The sequence below is a fragment of the Python bivittatus genome, unplaced genomic scaffold (genome assembly GCF_059951505.1).
Source record: "Python bivittatus isolate LINGU-HERP-01145 unplaced genomic scaffold, Pbiv_v1 ctg000070_np1212, whole genome shotgun sequence".
In the NCBI taxonomy this organism is placed as follows: domain Eukaryota; kingdom Metazoa; phylum Chordata; class Lepidosauria; order Squamata; family Pythonidae; genus Python; species Python bivittatus.
Genome location: NW_028277034.1, coordinates 21,592,757 through 21,611,820, shown reverse-complemented (window position 1 = coordinate 21,611,820; position 19,064 = coordinate 21,592,757). Strand labels below are relative to the sequence as shown.

At 36.9% G+C, this 19,064-nt stretch overlaps 1 protein-coding gene across 1 annotated transcript in view; it reads right to left on the bottom strand.

Annotated features, from left to right (window-relative positions):
* The window catches only part of IQCM (IQ motif containing M), a 103,233-nt gene extending 95,493 nt beyond the window's left edge, over nucleotides 1-7,740 (bottom strand). The window contains exons 1-2 of the mRNA XM_088133247.1: nucleotides 7,506-7,740; nucleotides 1,985-2,075 (exon numbers count right to left, since the gene is read on the bottom strand). Coding sequence (XP_087989373.1) covers nucleotides 1,985-2,075; nucleotides 7,506-7,740 — 326 coding nt within the window. The remainder of the gene's footprint in view (nucleotides 1-1,984; nucleotides 2,076-7,505) is intronic.
* Nucleotides 7,741-19,064: the final 11,324 nt, after the last annotated feature.

The following is a 19,064-nucleotide window of genomic DNA, read 5'->3' as shown; positions in this document are numbered from 1 at the left end:
AAGTCGTATGAGTCGTCTGACATCCCTTCTGTACAAGCGGGTGGAGTTGGGCTGAGCCAAACTGCATTGTGCTATGTTCCAGAAACAGCACATCAATACCTTCTCATTCGTTTAGGATTCAGAGTTGAAACATGGCAGCAGGTTCACATGAAAATGCTGCATAGATAGGGAGAACAAAGCTAAATATTAAAGTAAACCACGTACATTTTTGTAAAAGATTCATTTTTCATTCAGATTCTTCTGAGTGAAGTTTGGGATAGGACACGCAGGGTAAATTGTGATGTAAAACAGTTTTAAGAGAATCACATTGCTATAGAATCGATTATAATGTGCACATTTATTTTACAGAGGTAAACTTACACAAACTGGACAGAGTTCAACCAAACTCAAATCTTACATATTTCTAGGATATTTAGGCATGTGTTTTAACTTGTAAAATACAAGTTAATTAGCAGAATATAAAAGTGTTTAACCTTATGGTTCATGCCAAATGTATAGCATTTTCTTTAAATTACCATTTAGCTACAGACTTAGATGAACTATTATAAAATAACATAGAATTTTTCCTATGATTTTGTTAAAAGTGTTTTATTGGGAGTGTGGGTCCCTTTAGGCTGTAGATACATTTGAATGCATGTGAAACTTATAACAGACTTAAATAATAGAATTGCAATAATTCTCCTTAGAGGGGTTTAAAAAGAAACACATTTTCTTGTTCCTTGATGTACGTAATAAATTGCTAATGTTATGATTATGAGAATTTGGAATTGATTCTCTTTTTTCACAGTTCACGATTATGACCACAGAAATCAAATCTTTGTTTTGGCTAGGTGTCCTTTTGGCTACAGGTATACATCTGTAAGCTGCTGGGCATAAAAATTACCCATCATAATATAAAATTATGCCCATCAATGAATAAGGTATAGTTTCAATCAGCAATTTGGGAAAAATTACAGGTAAATTATATATGCAGTGAAAAAAAAAAGTTGAAATAAGTTTCTGAAAAATATAATTGTTATTGTTCTTAGGTAGCTGCAACTCCTCTATTGAATGTCCAGCATCATACATGACAGGTGCACTTGTCTTTAGAATAGGTGACAGAAGAGTACACAAGCATTTGTTGTATGTTATAAAAGATTCTTGTTATATGTCCAGTATTCCTGTGATGCAGAAATGAACAAAACTGTCTTCTTTGAACCGAACTTGAGAAACTCCAAACCAGAACCAGATTGATTTCTGTATTCACCAAATTTTCAAAGACCAACAAAAGATGGTTTTAAAATTGCTAGAACTTACAAAAAAAGTTTTATTGAAATCAGCATAAGATGTTAACCCACAGATGTGTTCAAAACAATAGAGTGTTCCACTGGGAAATCGTAGAAGGAGCCCTCAGTAGACTGCCATCTCCAAATAGCCTTCAAGATTGAGTATAAGTCCTAATAATTTGCAGTGCCTCCCTGATATTTCAATGAAGGAACACATATCTAAAGATAATACTGAGTATGAGTTTCCAAAATAACAGCCATAAAACAACACCGGAGTTGACCATAGTAACACAACTTTAGTGGATGGAACTATGGAGTAATCTGTGATGTCACTGGTAACACTGGAGATGTTGACTGCATAACCTTATAAAGAACTGGATAATGTTGTCCAGGTATCATGATTTAAAATATTACAATTTTTCAAACTGCCTAAGGGATCCCTCTGTTGTCATTTCTTGACAAATGCAAAACCACCTCATTGTGGAAAAGCATCAGTAAGTTCAATAAAGACGCCATCATCCAGTATAAGGGATACAGAGCAAAATACCTTTCCTTTTGTGCATTAGTAGAACTGTAGGAACAAGGAAAAGATGCGTTGGTTATATAAAATTATATACAATTTTTAAAAACATAATCTGTCATTAAGCAGTGAGCTAATAAGATCATTCTGAAGTAAAGATTACATATTAATTGCTATTTCAGCGATTTAAATACTTTACCCAATAGAAGACAGTTGATCATTTCTCTTTGGCGCCAAAGCACTGCCCACTGATCCAACTCCGGTAAATACATCACTTAGCCACATTTTCTCTATGAAAATCAGAAAACAGGAAGCCTGTTAGGAATAATTAAAATTAATGGGAGGACTGCAAATGAAGTGCATAATTGCATTTTCTCTTGGAAAGGATGTAAGATATTTTGGAAGAAACTACTGGCATATAAATACATATTGTTCACATAGGCAATTCACATATGCAACTGTATAATTAACTGGATTCAAGCCACTAAGGCCTTACGCTCATTCTCTCTCCCTCTTTCTCTTTTTCAGAATAAAACGAACCACATTTAACTGGAGGAAAAAAAACTTTTAAAACAGGGCTTAGGAAAGATGTATGCTTGAAATCCATGTTTATAAAAGATGCAAGGCAGGACAAAAATTGGGGAGACTTCAACAACATGAAAAGAACTCCTTCTGTTTTCTTCCCACACAGAAAAGAAAGAATTCCAAATGGAAAATTACATCAAGCTACCATGTAGTGCTGTAAACACTGTTTCACTGTATTTACGGAATTTGTAGCAAATCAATCTTATCATATCTCCAAATCCTATATCAATGAAACTACTGAAACTACTTCTGTTTTTAGTGAAAGCCAGCCTGATTCTATCCATGTACTGTATACTTAAGGTAAGCCCCCTAAGTTCAAAGAGGATACTTTCCAAGTAATTGTGTACAATACATTCCACTTGGGGGAAGGAGACAGCTGTGGCACCTTCTATATGCTTTGCTTAAGAGTGGAGGGGGAAACACAAAACCCCAAAATACAAATTGGGCTAAACATGATATTCCCAGTGCTCCTTCCTTTTATTTTTTATATTGAAAGCCAGTTTGGTCTGAGAGCCACTTTGGTCTAGTGGTTAAGGCACCAGGCTAGAAACCAGGAGACCATGAGTTCTAGTCCTGCCTTAAGGCATGAAAGTCAGCTGGATGACTTTGGGCCAGTCACTCTCTCTCAGCTCACAACATCAGGCTTGGGCAACAAGCCAGTGGTCAATTCCTGTCAACATTCAGTTGATCTGAAAAAGCAGACCCTGCACCTGCGCGAAAATGCTATGAAGAAAAAAAAAAAGAATTAATCTAATGAATGGAAGAAAAAGGTATAGACACTTAGGAATATTATCAATATGAAGTAACTTTACAATTACTAATCATGATTACAGTTAAAAAGGGAAAGGGACAAAAGGCTTGAAATGTATACTACTTTAAAAAATTTCCCCAATTTTCCTTTATCTCTTTATTGAAAAACAAACCTTATGTTAAATGTTGACAAACAACAAGTATCAATGAATCCTTACTACAAATCAGGTGAGATATGTACCAAATACTGGGGTGAAAACTATGAGAAATAAAAACAGTAATTCATCCAAAGTCATATTAATTTTCCTATAAATTCCTATAAATATGCAGCAATTAAGGGAAAAGTCCAATTAAATAAGTTTCTTTTCCAAACTCCTGAATTGAGCCTCCAACAAGAAGGTATTACATCAACTTTCTCCTCATTCTTTGAGTTTCAAAAATTATGTGTCCGCTATAACACATATAAAACACACACACAGATCTGGACAAATATACCCATTCTCAGCTATCCATAAACAGTACTTTTCATTTTGTTATATCGACATCTGTGATTCAGCTGTCCTAGACAGCAACACAATTTCTCACTTGTACTTTGACTTATCTTTTTTTGACCATGAAGCAAAAAAGGAAATTTTACTCAGTCCTAGCAAGTACTGTCTCTCATAAAAGTTTTAATGAAAGGATTTTTTTAAAAAAAAGAATGATTTAACAATTTACTCCTATAGCTTATTTCTAAAGTATTGTTATTTTCCAACATGCAGTTAGGATTTTATATAGCAAGGGACTTCTGGGTCCTGGTGGACTGGGAATGGTGGACTGAAGATGGCTCCACTTTCAGCTGAGCCGACAACTGTGGCAGAACAAGGGCCGGCAAACAAAATCCCTCCCCACATAAAGGGAAGAACTTGGGATAACCCTTATGTGCTCTGTACAGAGGCTCCTAGAGAGGAGACCGTAAACTTGCAGTCTCTGGTGGGTTTTAGAGGTCTGGGAGCCAAGGGAGAGTCAGCTTTGCCCAAGCCATAGCTCAGAGCTTGGAAAATTACAAATGGACTAAGGGTCCAGATGGATTGGAAATAAGATTTTGAAATTAATTATAAGAACTCTTGCTATGGGTTGTTTAAAACCCTATTAAAAATATATGAAGATTTTGAACCTAAGACTAAGAAATCTTCCCATGGAAAAATGTTGTGGATTAGAAAAAAACATGATAAGAGGAGACTTTGAAGACTGGGCACTAGAAGCAACCAGAAAGAACTAAAGATTATAATAAAAGGAGAAGAGACCCACTAATACAGAATGGAGAAAAGTATTTTAACTTTAAAAGAATTGGGAACAATGCACTCAGAAATTTCTTTTAAGACTGTCTGCTCCATAAAAATGGGTTTCAAAGAGGAGACAAAAGAAGATACAACTAAGAATCAGGCTGTTTTGGATTTGGATTTAAAAATGACAAGCTACAAGAAAGATGTGGAAAAAGATGTTACACTGGATTTACAAATGAAACCAGCTGGTGTCTGAATAACCAAAAGGAACACACAAATAATAAACCAGAAGAGTGACTTGGACAACTCCCTTATCTTTGTCTTAGAAAAGAGATGTGTTGTATCCATGAAGGAGTTCCTGAGAAAAGACAAAGTGAAAATGAAAAGAAATCAGCTTTTGGGATACTTTTTAAAGCAGGGGTCCTCAAACCTTTTAAACGGGGGGCCAGTTCACGGTCCCTCAGAATGTTGGGGGCCGGACTATAGTTTGAAGAAAACATGAGGATTGGAGGAGAGCCGCCGGACCCAGCATACCTGTCCTGTAGAATAGTCTGGCTCTGCAATTTCCCTCCTCGTGCATCACCTACAGCTCCCGACACAGCCCTGACACTTCCGCTTCTGATAGACAGTAGCAGCGGCCAATCAGGCGGGCGGGCTGGATAAATGACCCTGGCAGGCCGTATCCGGCCCACGTGCCATACTTTGAGAACCCCTGGTTTAAAGGGAATAAACATCAAGATTTTTTAAAGTAAAAAGAAGGAATATAAAGTTGGCTTAACTGATCAAGGGTAAAATGTATGTGATGTTGTTTCTAGTAGCTCTTGATGTTTATTTGTTTTTTATCCAGGACTGAATGAGGCTTGAAAGATTTATTTATAGATAAGATATGGGAAGAAGAAATTTTTTGTTGTATTTTCAGAGATAAGATGAAAATATAAGCTATGGTGCTAAAAGTAAAGAATTATAAAATTGGCTTATTTGATTAAGGTTAAAATATAGATGTTGTTATTTCTGGTATGTGTTAAACTTGTGAAGGAGTTTCTGAGAGGAGACAAAGAGAAAATGATAAGAGATTAACTTGTGGGACACTATTTGAAGGGATTAAAGATTAAGATTCTTAACAAGTTGTTTCTGGTAGTTCTGAATAGATTTTTCTTGACTAGGTTTGAATGATGAGACTTGATTGATTTATAGATAAGAAATAAGATATGGGAAGAAGACTTTTTTTGTTGTATTTTTAGAGAAAATGATAAGTTACTGTGGTAAAAGTAAAGGAAAAGAATATATAACTGGTATCTTGGGGGTTAGGCAGGGTTTTTTCTATTGAGTTGTTAACAAGTGGCTGCTGAGGGTGATTAGCATGTGCATTGTGTGAATTGTTCATGCGTCCTGGTGGTTGAGCTGAGTTCGTTGACCTTTTGCAGGCTGTATTTTTCAGGATTGGTAGCCAGGTTTTGTTGATTTTTAGACTTTCCTCTTTTTTATTGAAACTGTGGTGGTGTTTGTGAATCTCAATGGCTTCCCAGTATAGCCTGGTATAGTGGCTGTTGGTGTTGTCCAGTATCTCTGTGTTTTCAAATAGGATTTTGTGTCCAGTGTGCTTGAGAGCATGTTCAGCTACTGCAGATTTTTCTGGTTGCTGTAGTCTGCAGTGTCTTTCGTGTTCTTTTATCCTGGTATGGATGCTGCGTTTTGTGGTCCCGATGTATACTTGTCTGCAGCTGCGGCGGTGAGGGGATCCCTTTTGTCTTTTGCTGATTTTAGCATTTGTTGTATTTTTCTGGTGGGTCTGAAGATTGTTTGGAAGTTGTGTTTTTCCATCAGTTTTCCCATGCGGTCCGTGACCCCTTTGATGTAGGGCAGAAATACTTTGTTGGTGGGTGGCTGTTTTTCTTCTTCAGTCACATGTTGTTTTCTTGGTTTGATGGCTCTTTTTATTTCATTCTTGGAGTAGCCACAAAATGCAGCATCCATACCAGGATAAAAGAACACAAAAGACGATTTGGTTCTTTTTTTTCTCAAATGCCAAAACAAAAATAAAAAATTATCTTTGGCTGTTTGAAAATATAGAAGGCCCATGGCACCAGACTTACCCAAATAGATGCATCCAGTAAGAGTCCCAACTGCGTTAAGGGTTCACACTGTTGCATCCTTTGTTGAGAGCAGCAGGGTGGCAGCAGAGAAAACATCACTTAGTCAAGTCACTTATTTCAGGAATCATAAATCACAGCCTTCTCAGTATATTTTACTGCTAAGTTACTGTATCCTCTATTTCAATTCATTCGAAAATAAATATTCAGTTCCATTTAAAATTTCATTTTAGCCAACAATCTAAAGTGTTCACTAATTGGATGGGAAGTGCTATTAAAGATAAGTTTACTTTTGAATAAAACTTAGGATTCAATTATAAGTCATAAATATACAAACAATAACTCATATCAGGAATATGTAAGAAAACTACTCTGAGCTCATAGAAGAACATGTATATGTACATGCAATCCTAAATTCAATCTAGCCAAAGATTGGGATACCTCCTTTATGAGAAATACTGTATGTAGAGTTCACAATGGAATGTTGAAAATAATTAAAGCTATCAGTTTGAAAATAATGTATATTTCTTATAGAATAAGGGGTTGGCTGAGGTGGAAGAACTTGTTTTAATCCGGAACTTAAAATACAGTACAGTATCAAGTATCTCTGGAATCTGATACATGGTAGGTAGTCTACAGCATTAAACTGTTTATATTCATTTATTTGTAAATAATATGTGAACAGACTTCAGGCTTACTGGATATTTTTTTAGATTTTTTTTATCCCACCTTTATTATTTTTATAAAGGCAACAACATATCTAATATTTCTTCCTCCTCCTATTTTCCCCACAACAACAACCCTGTGAGATGAGTTGGGCTGAGAGAGAGTGACTGGCCCAAAGTTACCTTGCTGGTTTTTTTGCCTAAGGTGGGAACTAGAACTCACAGTCTCCTAGTTTCTAGCCTGGTTACTTAACCACTAGACCAACTGGCTCTAATTCTGGAAACTGCATCAAAACTAAATCAAAAGCTGTATTTTCTTTAAAAAAAAATAAAAATCTACATGTACCTACACAAATATCTCTCACCTTTTGTTTCTCCACATTCTAACAATTGTGATTCATCAGATCTTGTCTTTGAATGGATGGTGCTATCTGGAAACTGCCATGTGGCCATTTTTTTCCAAGTTATTTTGTTTGCTTCTGCTCTCTGAATGGAATGCCTAGATTGACTGTCCACACCAGCCTCTAAAATAGGTGGAGCACTAGTAGATGTTCTTCTTGGTGGATCCTCAGGAATGTTGCTAAGAGAAAGGCAATCCATTTTGTCAGTTCTGCTGACAAAAAAGATAGCTATAACAGTCAGATATTATTTCTGCTATTCTGTACTGCTATCAATCTTTTAATCCAGGCTTTCCAGGAAGGTTACAAAACAGTACCATTCCTAAAGGAAACACAAAACCTCACATTATGTTACCAAATAAAATCATTACATTATTATATAAAATCAGCATGATATGATGCCAGCAATTTAGATCTTAATTACAGGTCTGTCTATATCCTACTGTTCTTCTACCTGCAGTTCCTGATTTTTCTCATTAACCTCAAGAGTGCAAGGCAATTTTAGAGAATCTCAGGGGCAATGTATCACTGCAGAGGACTAACATAGCAATAATAGCTCAGTTCTCATGAATACAGGTTCACATCAACAGGGACCTCTTCCAACCTATGCATATTCAGTTAATGTCTGCTTAGTGCCCACGTCAACTGTGCATGCATAAAATTCTCTCCAGATAATTAGGAATTTGAGAAAGCAGCATTTCTAGTTGCCCTGTGCAAGTAAATACCATGCAGATATTCAGGAAAAAATCATAGGTTTTTCCAATTCCTTATAAGTTCTTGTGTTTGCAATTTCTCTCCTCCCACTTACTTTAATTGCTTTTCCTTCCCACAATATTTTCAGCAAGTGTAGATGGATCATTTCCTTTGTCCTTACATTACCACTTGCTGCAACTCAGGAAGGAATAAATTAAGGGATAAAAAAATTAGACACCCAGCCACTTTTCTTTACCAAAGAGTGGCAGAGAAAAATTTAGCATTCACTTTCTGTCTCTTAAGGGAGAGGGGGAGTCTCTGTCTTTCATGAAAAAAGAAATAGAGAAATAAAGTAGAAAATGGGCAGAGGTGAGGCAAGCAGATTGATATTGCTGAGTTAATAAGAGGAATGGGTCCTATTTTAAATTTAGAACACCAATTGCAATCTGCTAGTTTATTCTATGAACTTGTAATTGGGAAAAAAAAGGAAAGCAATCTGAAAAAAAAAACGGCCTTAATATTTTCCTTCATTTTGCAAAAAGCAAATGGTACAAAAATGGTCAATTTGGCCTTTTTTTCCTCTGCAGATTGAAATGCAGCTCAAAATTGTGCACATAATCTGTTGATTTCACTAGGACTTTTTAAACTTTACACTACAATCTAGAGAACATTTCCACACCAATACACTGTGCTGAAAAAAATTATGGTTTTCTTCTGACACTTTTTTTTAGAACAAAGGATGCACAATACATTGTGCAAATAATAATTTACAACAGCAATAGTACTTATAAATTAATTCATGCTATATTCTTGGGATAAAAAGTATAGCCCAGCATGTTGTTGTTGTTTAGTCGTTAAGTCGTGTCCGACTCTTCGTGACCCCATGAACCATATTGCACCAGGCCTTCCTGTCCTTCACTGCCTCCCTGAGTTTGCTCAGTTTCATGCTCATTGCTTCAGTGATGCTATCTAACCATCTCATCCTCTGCCGTCCTTTTCTCCTTTTGCCTTCAATCTTTCCCAGCATCAGGGTCTTCTCCAAAGAGATCTCTCTTCGCATTAGGTGACCAAAATATCTGAGCTTGAGCTTCATTATCGATCCTTCCAATGAGCAGTCAGGGTTGATTTCCTTTAAGATTGACTGGTTTGACCTCCTAGCAGTCCAGGGGACTCTCAAGAGTGTTCTCCAGCACCACAGTTCAAAGGCATCAATTCTTCAGCGCTCGGCCTTTTTTATGGTCCAGCTCTCACAGCCATACATTACTACTGGAAAAACCATAGCTTTGACTATGCGGATCTTTGTCGGCAAGGTGACGTCTCTGCTTTTTAATATGCTATCTAGGCTTGCCATAGCTTTCCTCCCAAGGAGCAAGCGTCTTTTAATTTCATGGCTGCAGTCTCCGTCTGCGGTGATCTTGGAGCCCAAATAAATGAAGTCTGTTACTGCTTCCATTTCTACCCCTTCTATTTGCCAGGAATTGATGGGTCCAGATGCCATGATCTTAGTTTTTTTAATGTTGAGTTTCAAGCCAGCTTTTGCACTCTCCTCTTTCACCCTCATCAAGAGGCTCTTTAGTTCTTCTTCACTTTCTGCCATTAGGGTGGTATCGTCCGCATATCTGAGGTTGTTGATGATTCTCCCTGCAATCTTAATTCCGGCTTGTGATTCTTCCAGCCTGGCATTTCTCATGATGTACTCTGCATATAGGTTAAATAAGCAGGGTGACAGTATACAGCCTTGTCGTACACCTTTCCCTATTTTGAACCAATCGGTTGTTCCATGACCGGTTCTGACTGTTGCTTCTTGGCCCGCATACAGATTTCTCAGGAGACAGGTAAGGTGGTCTGGTACTCCCATCTCTTTAAGAATTTGCCACAGTTTGTTGTGATCGACACAATCAAAGGCTTTTGCATAGTCAATGAAGCAGAAGTAGATATTTTTCTGGAACTCTCGTGCTTTCTCCATGATCCAGCGAATGTTGGCGATTTGATCTCTAGTTCCTCTGCCTCTTCGAAACCCAGCTTGTACATCCGGTAGTTCTCGGTTCATGTATTGCTGAAGCCTAGCTTGTAGGATTTTGAGCATAACCTTGCTAGCATGTGAAATGAGTGCAATTGTGCGATAGTTTGAGCATTCTTTGGCGTTGCCCTTCTTTGGAATTGGAACATAAACTGACCTTTTCCAATCCCGTGGCCACTGTTGCGTTTTCCAAACTTGCTGGCATATTGAGTGCAGCACTTTAACACCATCATCTTTTAGTATTTTAAATAACTCAGCTGGAATACTGTCATCTCCACTAGCTTTGTTGTTAGCAATGCTTCCTAAGGCCCACTTGACTTCACTCTCTAGGATGTCTGGCTCAAGGTCAGTGATCACACCAGCGTGGACATCAGGGGCATTAAGATCTTTCTTGTATAGTTCTTCTGTGTATTCTTGCCACTTCTTCTTAATCTCTTCTGCTTCTGTTAGGTCCCTGCCTTTTTTGTCCTTTATCATGCCCATCTTTGCACTAAACGTTCCTTTCATATCTCCAATTTTCTTGTAGAGATCTCTAGTCTTCCCCATTCTATTGTTTTCCTCAATTTCTTTGCATTGTTCATTTAAGAAGGCCTTCTTATCTCTCCTTGCTATTCTCTGGAAATCTGCATTCAGTTGCTTATATCTTTCCCTTTCAGCCTTGCTTTTCGCATTTCTTCTTTCCACAGCTATTTGTAAAGCCTCATCAGACAGCCATTTTGCTTTCTTGCATTTCTTTTTCTTTGGGATGGTTTTAGTTGCTGCCTCCTGTACAATGTTACGGACCTCCGTCCATAGTTCTTCAGGCACTCTGTCTACCAAATCAAATCCTCTAAATCTATTCATCACCTTCACTGTGTACTCACAAGGAATATGATCTAAGTCATACCTGAGTGGTCTAGTGGTTTTCCCTACATTCTTCAATTTAAGCCTAAACTTTGCAGTAAGAAGCTCATGATCTGAGCCACAGTCAGCTCCTGGTCTTGTTTTTGCTGTCTGTATAGAGCTTCTCCATCTTTGGCTGCAAAGTATATAATCAATCTGGTTTCGGTATTGACCATCTGGTGATGTCCATGTGTAGAGTCGTCTCTTGTGTTGTTGGAAAAGAGTGTTTGCTATGACTAGCTTGTTCTCTTGACAGAACTCTATTAGCCTTTGCCCTGCTTCATTTTGTACTCCAAGGCCAAACTTGCCTGTTATTCCGATTACTCCTTGACTTCCTACTTTAGCATTCCAATCCCCTATGATGAAAAGGACATCTTTTTGGTGCTAGTTCTAGAAGGTGTTGTAGGTCTTCATAGAAGCGGTCAACTTCAGCTTCTTCAGCATCAGTGGTTGGGGCATAGACTTGGATGACTGTGATATTGAATGGTTTGCCTTGGATACGCACTGAGATCATTCTGTCGTTTTTGAGGTTGTACCCCATTACTGCCTTTCCCACTCTCTTATTGACTATGAGTGCAACTCCGTTTCTTCTAAGGGTTTCTTGCCCACAGTAGTAGATATAATGGTCACCCGAATTAAATTCACCCATTCCCGTCCATTTCAGTTCGCTGATTCCCAAGATGTCGATGTTCAATCTTGTCATCTCATGTTTGACCACATCCAGCTTGCCTCGGTTCATAGATCTTACATTCCAGGTACCTATACAATATTGTTCTTTACAGCATCGGACCTTCTTTTCGCTTCCAGATACATCCACAGCTGAACGTCCTTTCGGCTTTGGCCCAGCCGCTTCACTCTTTCTGGAGCTACTTGGAATTGCCCTCCGCTCTTCCCCAGTAGCATATTGGACACCTTCCGACCTGAGGGGCTCATCTTCCGGCATCATATCTTTTAGCCTTTTAACATTGTCCATGGGGTTTTCTTGGCAAGGATACTGGAGTGGGTTGCCATTTCCTTCTCCAGTGGACCACATTTTGTCAGAACTCTCTGTCATGACCTGTCTGTCTTGGGTGGCCCTGCACGGTATAGCTCATGGCTTCACTGAGTTACGCAAGCCCCTTCGCCACAACAAGGCAGTGATCCATGAAGGGGATAGCCCAGCATACGGAGAGACAAAACTTCTTAGATTAAGAACATAAAAGGAATAATGCAGGACAAATGCCTCTCTAGTCAGCATTCTGCTGCTCCAAAGGAGCTAATCAGATACAGGTCATAATTGTAAGAGCACCATCCATTATGTATTCCAGTAACTGGAACTGAAAAACATGCTACATTTTAGTGGAAATCAAATATAACTAATTCACAGTACCCTCATTGCTTCTTGTGGATGCAGATTACATAGTTTAATTTTATACTGTGTGAAAAATACTGACTTTTATCAGTCCTAAAACTTCCGCTATGCTCATTGGGCAATCTCAGCTCTCACAATATGAGAGAAAAATAGACGCTATCAAGCTACTTTCTCTGCACATATTTTTACACATCTCAAATATATCAGCTCCTGCTCACTTTTTTTGGAACCTAAAAATATATGCTGTTACCTTCTCAACAACTCAGCCTTTAGGATTCGCTAAGCAAAGCAACCCTTGTATATTCTTCCACATTAACCTCCTGCAAGTGGCTCTCTCAACTTGACTCCCCAAAAAATTATCATTGGAAGGTCTGTGCATGTGTTTGTACATACCCACTAGTGTAGAGACACAAAGGTTCTGTTGCTGAATGAAGCAGAGTTGCATGTACACAATGATCAATTTGTATAATATGCAAACAGTATTTTAAATACATTCTGTATATTAAAAAAAAATAAAATAGTACAAAAAAGTAGTGGTGTTCAGATAAGTTCCATCTGAGTTCTCAAGTACTAAAATGATCCTATTTCTATGGTAGACTGGGTACAGAAGTGACAATTTGCATATTTCTGATTTTTCTATTCAAATCATTCCTATTGTACAAAACTGATCATCAAACATTTTAATTCACCCTTTATTTATTTTAACCTCCTTCTTAGTTTTAGAAAGCAATCATCATTTTCTGCTCTCGTTGTATAATCCATTATACAAAAGGATTAAATCTGTACTTCTTGATCTGCATTTCTTCAAAGAACAGGGCAAACTTTTCAGTATGTAGACTTTCTCACTCTTCTAATGCTTCATGATCGTGACAGACATAGAGAGCTATCCCAACATTAGAAATATATCAGGTATACTGAGGGATTCACACAATAAATTTCCAGAGCCCATCTGTCTTAAATTATATAAGCTTCTGAAAAGAAAATGGTCATGTTCTGCTTGACAGCTGATTCTGTCATTACAATGGGTTAAAAACATAGACAACATATTGGAACAAATAATCATCTAGCCCAATGTTTCTCAACCTCAGCAACTTTAAGATGTGTGAACTTCAACTCCCAAAATTCACACAGCCAGCATGCTGGCTGGGGGAATTCTGGGAGTTGAAGTCCACTGCTCTTAAAGTTGCTAAGGTTGAGAAACACTGATCTAGCCCATGAGTAAGCCACTTCTTCATCTCTCTAATCTTCAGGTTAAAGAGTGCCATGCAAAAAGACAACAGCAAGGATGTTGTCTCCTGAAGAGAAAAAGCACTGGATGCTGGGAAAGCCATGGCCCACCAAAGGAACTGAATTTTGCCTCCCTTCTTGGCAAAGGAGGCAATAGGTCAAAACCTCTTAAACAATTTGAATCTAATGCAGAATTGCACCAATAGGAGGAAGGAGGAAATTGGCATTTGCAGACAACAGACACTAGTTTTCTCTCATTAGGGGTGGGAAGTTTAGCCCTCTGTACCCCTTCCTCTTCTCCTGTCCCTCTCTTTGTATAATTAAAAAAGAAAAACATTCCAGATACTGTACCCCTTCCTCTTCTCCTGTCCCTCTCTTTGTATAATTAAAAAAGAAAAACATTCCAGATACTACTGTTTCCTTGATAGAGTCAATTGGATTGTAATCCAAAAATTCCAAGGAGTTTCACCATAATCCCTTGAACTTTTACAGACAAATTTCAACTCCTACTGAGAAAAAATTTGTCTTTTATACTGCAGTACATGATTCACAATAACTCTAGATTGTTCAATCAGCTCTAAGCACTTTTGGGAATCTACATATGTAAGAAGCAAAGACCATTGTTTTTCATTAAACATTTTGCTAGTGCCTGTAAGCTATAAATACCTGTATGATACATTATATTTCTTTCTGAATGCTTATTTTATATCCTTATTCACATGGCTCAGTTTAATAATTATTAATCTAAAAAATAAATTACAACTTCATGAAGCCACCCAAAACTTAAAAATGAATAAGCATTCATCATTTCCCCTTCCAGCATGCAAATCTACCAATGATTTATAATCAGTGGAGCCAGATTTTTTACAGTACAGCTACGCTACAATAAATACTTTTCTCCTGAATTCAGCAAATGTATTCAGCGTTTCAGAATATTGGGAAGGTCCTGCAATCCCATCCGGAAAAGACTGAACAATATTAAAAAAATGTGTGTACACCATTTTTTGTTGTTCCCATACTACAACAAAACTCCAGTTTTAAATTCAGAAAAGAATACAAATATAGCATTGAATGATACCATCGTTCACCTTCATTGTAATTAAAAAAACAACAACACTGCAACAACTCTGATATCTAGCAACAGTCTCAGCTTAAAAACCTTCAAGGAAGAGGGCCACACCACCGCTTTCAGAGATGACCTATTCCATTTCCCTGTTGCTCATACTATCATGAAAGTCATCTTAACGTTTAGCCACTAAGGCCCTTCCTGTAAGTTGAATCTGTTAGTTCAGGATCTGTGCCCTTACTCTCTTGAACTGTCTCGAAGAACAAGGCAAATGCTGACAATCCTTGGTGCTGAAATCTGCATAGCTGGAAAGGACCCAGATTGAGAACATCAAAAAACTATTTAGTTGTTCAACTATTTCAATGTGGTTTGCCTTTTTTCCTCATAGAACATATTTTCCTGGCAGTTTGCCATCTCTGTTTCTTATGAATATGTACTAGTTGTACTCTGTAAGAACTGACCAAAGCAAAATAAATAGTAACTATTCTCACTGTACATTTCTACATTATGACAAGATATTTTTAAACTCCTGCTCCCATCTCTCAAGCATGCTAGCCCACAGTAATAATTTTTCACCATTCCTTCACGTTATCTGTCAAAACCATTGCCAAGTCTCAGCTGATATTTTTCCTCTTCATTATTTCATTTTTTGCTTTGCATCTTTATGTCAAGGTGCTGTCCTATGGTTTATCAACCTTAAATTTTAATCTTCTTTATAGCTTTCTTTGCAGGTATACTTTCAATGAAAAGCTTTTCCTTATACCATCTTTCATTTCTTCTATGTATCTTTATCCATAAATTTCTATATTTGCTACTTAATTTATGCATCAATTACATATTTTTGTCATTACATTTATGTCTCATGTCTCCCTCATTTCCAGTGTCTTCCTTTCAGCTCTGATCAGCTCCATGTACCCTGTGTTATTCTGCATGTAGTCCAATCCTTTTAGTTTCTACTTAGATGTCTAGCACTGATTGCCCTATTTATATTAATACATATAATCATGGACTTCACAGCCACTTAAATATTACACTTAGTCAAGCCTGGGTTCAACCTTAACCAAAAGAGGTCCAGAATTCCTTGCAGGTGCTAATCTTCCCAGGAATCCTTAGTTAAAAAATGAGATTGACAGACATTGACATAGTTACTGAAAATGAAGAACACAACTCTTTTAACCTTGCCATTTTTTACATGCCTTACTTTCTATCTATCATTTCATCATACTTTATCATTCGTGTCAGCTAGATACTATTTTGAATGGAAAGGATCTTCCTTTGCTTTTCAGTTGGCTGTTAAGCAAAAAATAGATGTGCCTTCTTTATTTGAGCATGACTTCATTGATCCTGTAGAATATAGAAGGTATGTGAAATAGATGCCTAAAGCTCTTTGAACCATCTCTTTGTAAGGCACATGTAATTTTTTTTGTTGTGGAAGGAATATCTGGAACTGTCAGATACTCTCATAGAATATTTGCCATAGTGAGTTTGATTAGTTAAAAACACCAATTTACCAGATGGGAAACTGGTGAGATTGTTCTTTGCCTTCTCCTTCAAGCTAGTAGTAGTCTCAGAAAATGGAGTGGCGCACAATGTTATGTAAGTAATACAAAATAAATTCCTCAAAACATTCTTTACCATAGTATCTTGTATTTGACATTTGGTGAGCAAATGACTATTTTTCCAAAGTGAACATTAAGATACAGCCACCCACTACTTGCCCCTTTTAAGAATGTATATGGGACAATGTAGTATCAAAATACATTCTGGTCAAAAATATGATGCTAAGACTGAAGCTTTGTTTTGTAGACTTAAGTAATCTCTTGGGAACTGTTACTTAAAACTATACTGAAAGTAACTTATTTCTTCATCACCAACACTGGAGATCTGACATTACCTAACTGATTTACCAAGGATAGTGAATATTTAAGAGCAGTTTGATCTTACGGAATTCTTTTGCCATACATGCTCACAATTGCTATACTTTTGTGAGCAGAAAAAAGATCATGGAAGGAATAGTAGGAAGGCAAGTGACAACTTCTAAAGTCCAAGTAAATCCCATCGTGAACTACCCATTTCATGGGAAAAGGATATGGGAGTTTGCTTTGTAATAAAATGTTTCTGGAGAATGTGTTTCCCTTAATGAAGGGGATACTTCACTACAGTTCCACATCCAATAAAAATGGGAAAATAATAGGTTAATGAAAAAGAAGACATGTATCTGGAAGCAACCTAAGTTTCTTAACAATAAGCTATAGGCCCAGGTATATTTTTTCATTTTCTGAAAAAAAAAATTGTTTTCATGAAAGACTTTTGTCCACATATGGCTAATCAATAGAAAATTTATTCTTCTCTCTTTTGATTTTAATTGCCAAGAACCATCATTTGTATCCCACTATGTAATTTCAATAATAAAATTGAATTGCTACTTAAAAATACAATGATCGAGATGCCAAGACAGAACTTTCCTGGCATCTGAAGTAGGAAGTCCATGCAACAAAGCTACTGATACTTGTCTTAAGTTAGAATTATTTTGTTGTATTTCAGAAAATAAATTTGTTTCGTAATTCTTGATCTAATAACTTTTAGAGACTGTTCTGCAGGAGCTTTTAACTGCATTACTGTGAACATCTAATCACCAGACATGCAACACATTCCCTAATCTATCTTCCTGACATTACTTTCCCTTGAATTCCATTTTTTCCAAGTCTGATTTAACGCAGTTGGGGTAATAGCAGATTTTGTACGCTATTAAGCAAATTATGTTGCATTGTGCAAGAGTCATCAGGGAACCTTCCTTTGGGAAAGCTAAAAGAGCGTCCAATGTATATTTAGGAAAATTTAAGATGAGAAATAGGAGAGGAAATTGAGGGAGAATTAGTGAGAGGAAAGCAAGGGCAGAAGAAATGGGACACTTGAGGGGAAAACCCATTTTCTTCAAACAGACAGAACCCATTTTCTTCAAACAGACAGAATTTCTTAGTGCAGGATTGCTTTTGTGTGTATCTAAAGCTATAAATTTTAGCAACTTTAGTGGAAAATCAAATAAAATAGCAGCAAAGCAGAGCCTGGTAAGAAAAAACAGAATAAGCTCTGGGGTTTCATTTTGAAAAAAGGAATTCATGCTTTATATATAGGCTTATATATTCTGTGTATATGCATGTGTAGCCTAATGCATTAAAAACACAACAGATGCTGAGATGCCTTATTGGTAGGCCCCACTGGGCAGCAATTATTTCTTGCCCTGTTTACCTTCTACCTGACCTAATACCTTGCAACACCTAAAACAGTGTATGATATATTACAGCATGATGTACAATTCCAGCTTACTGTAAACATGACAGGAATGGATTAAAGTAAGTTTTTTTTGTATTACTTTTATACTACTCCAAGCACAGATAGATAGATCACCTCTTTTGATGATTTTATCTCTTGTATTTCAAAGAGAACTGTCTATGCGTAGTCTTTTAATATTATCCATCAAACTTGTATGGTGATTTCTTCACAATTTTTCAAGCTAAGGAGAAATATTCCAACAATTTACCAAGTATTTCCTTCTTTGCAAGGGCAACAGTATTACTACAGAAAACACCTAATGGCAGGAGTTTCTTAACAATAATTTCCCTTTTGGGTTTAACTGCAATTTGGGAAGCCAAGGAAACTGCAGACAACCGGAGGGATAATTGTACAATAAAATTGGGGAAATTCACACAGCCTTGACCACCTTGCTGCCAAGCAAGTGAAACAACAGCATACTGTATCCATGTGAATTTCACTGAAATGTCCTTCTCCTTTTGAAATAATTTCTAAAGCAAATTTATTTAGCTTTAGAAATTTAATAAATTTAATAAAGCTAATTTCTGTTTCATCAAATTGAATGAAAACTAGAACAAAAAATTCAGGAGCTTTTTCCTACCCACCAATAATAACATCACAGAAAACAATAGAGGACAATGGTTTCAATTATTTACCTTTGTCTCTAGGTTAGAAACCAGGTTTATGTTCACCAACTGATGTTATATATTCTCTTTCTTAGGGGGTGGACTGTTGTTCAAGACATGCAGTTATATGACTTCCTGCTTGGCCAATTTCCATTACTTGTTGTTTCACCTGCATAATCAATATTTATCAAAAGCTTCATAGCACAGATCATATCCATTTTTATAGAAAATGTCTTACTACTAAATACATATATTTGTTCTGACAGAACATACTATTATACTATATTATATAATTATTATATGACATTGCCTTTCCTGCAAATGTATTGAAACTTGAACAAGGGGAAAC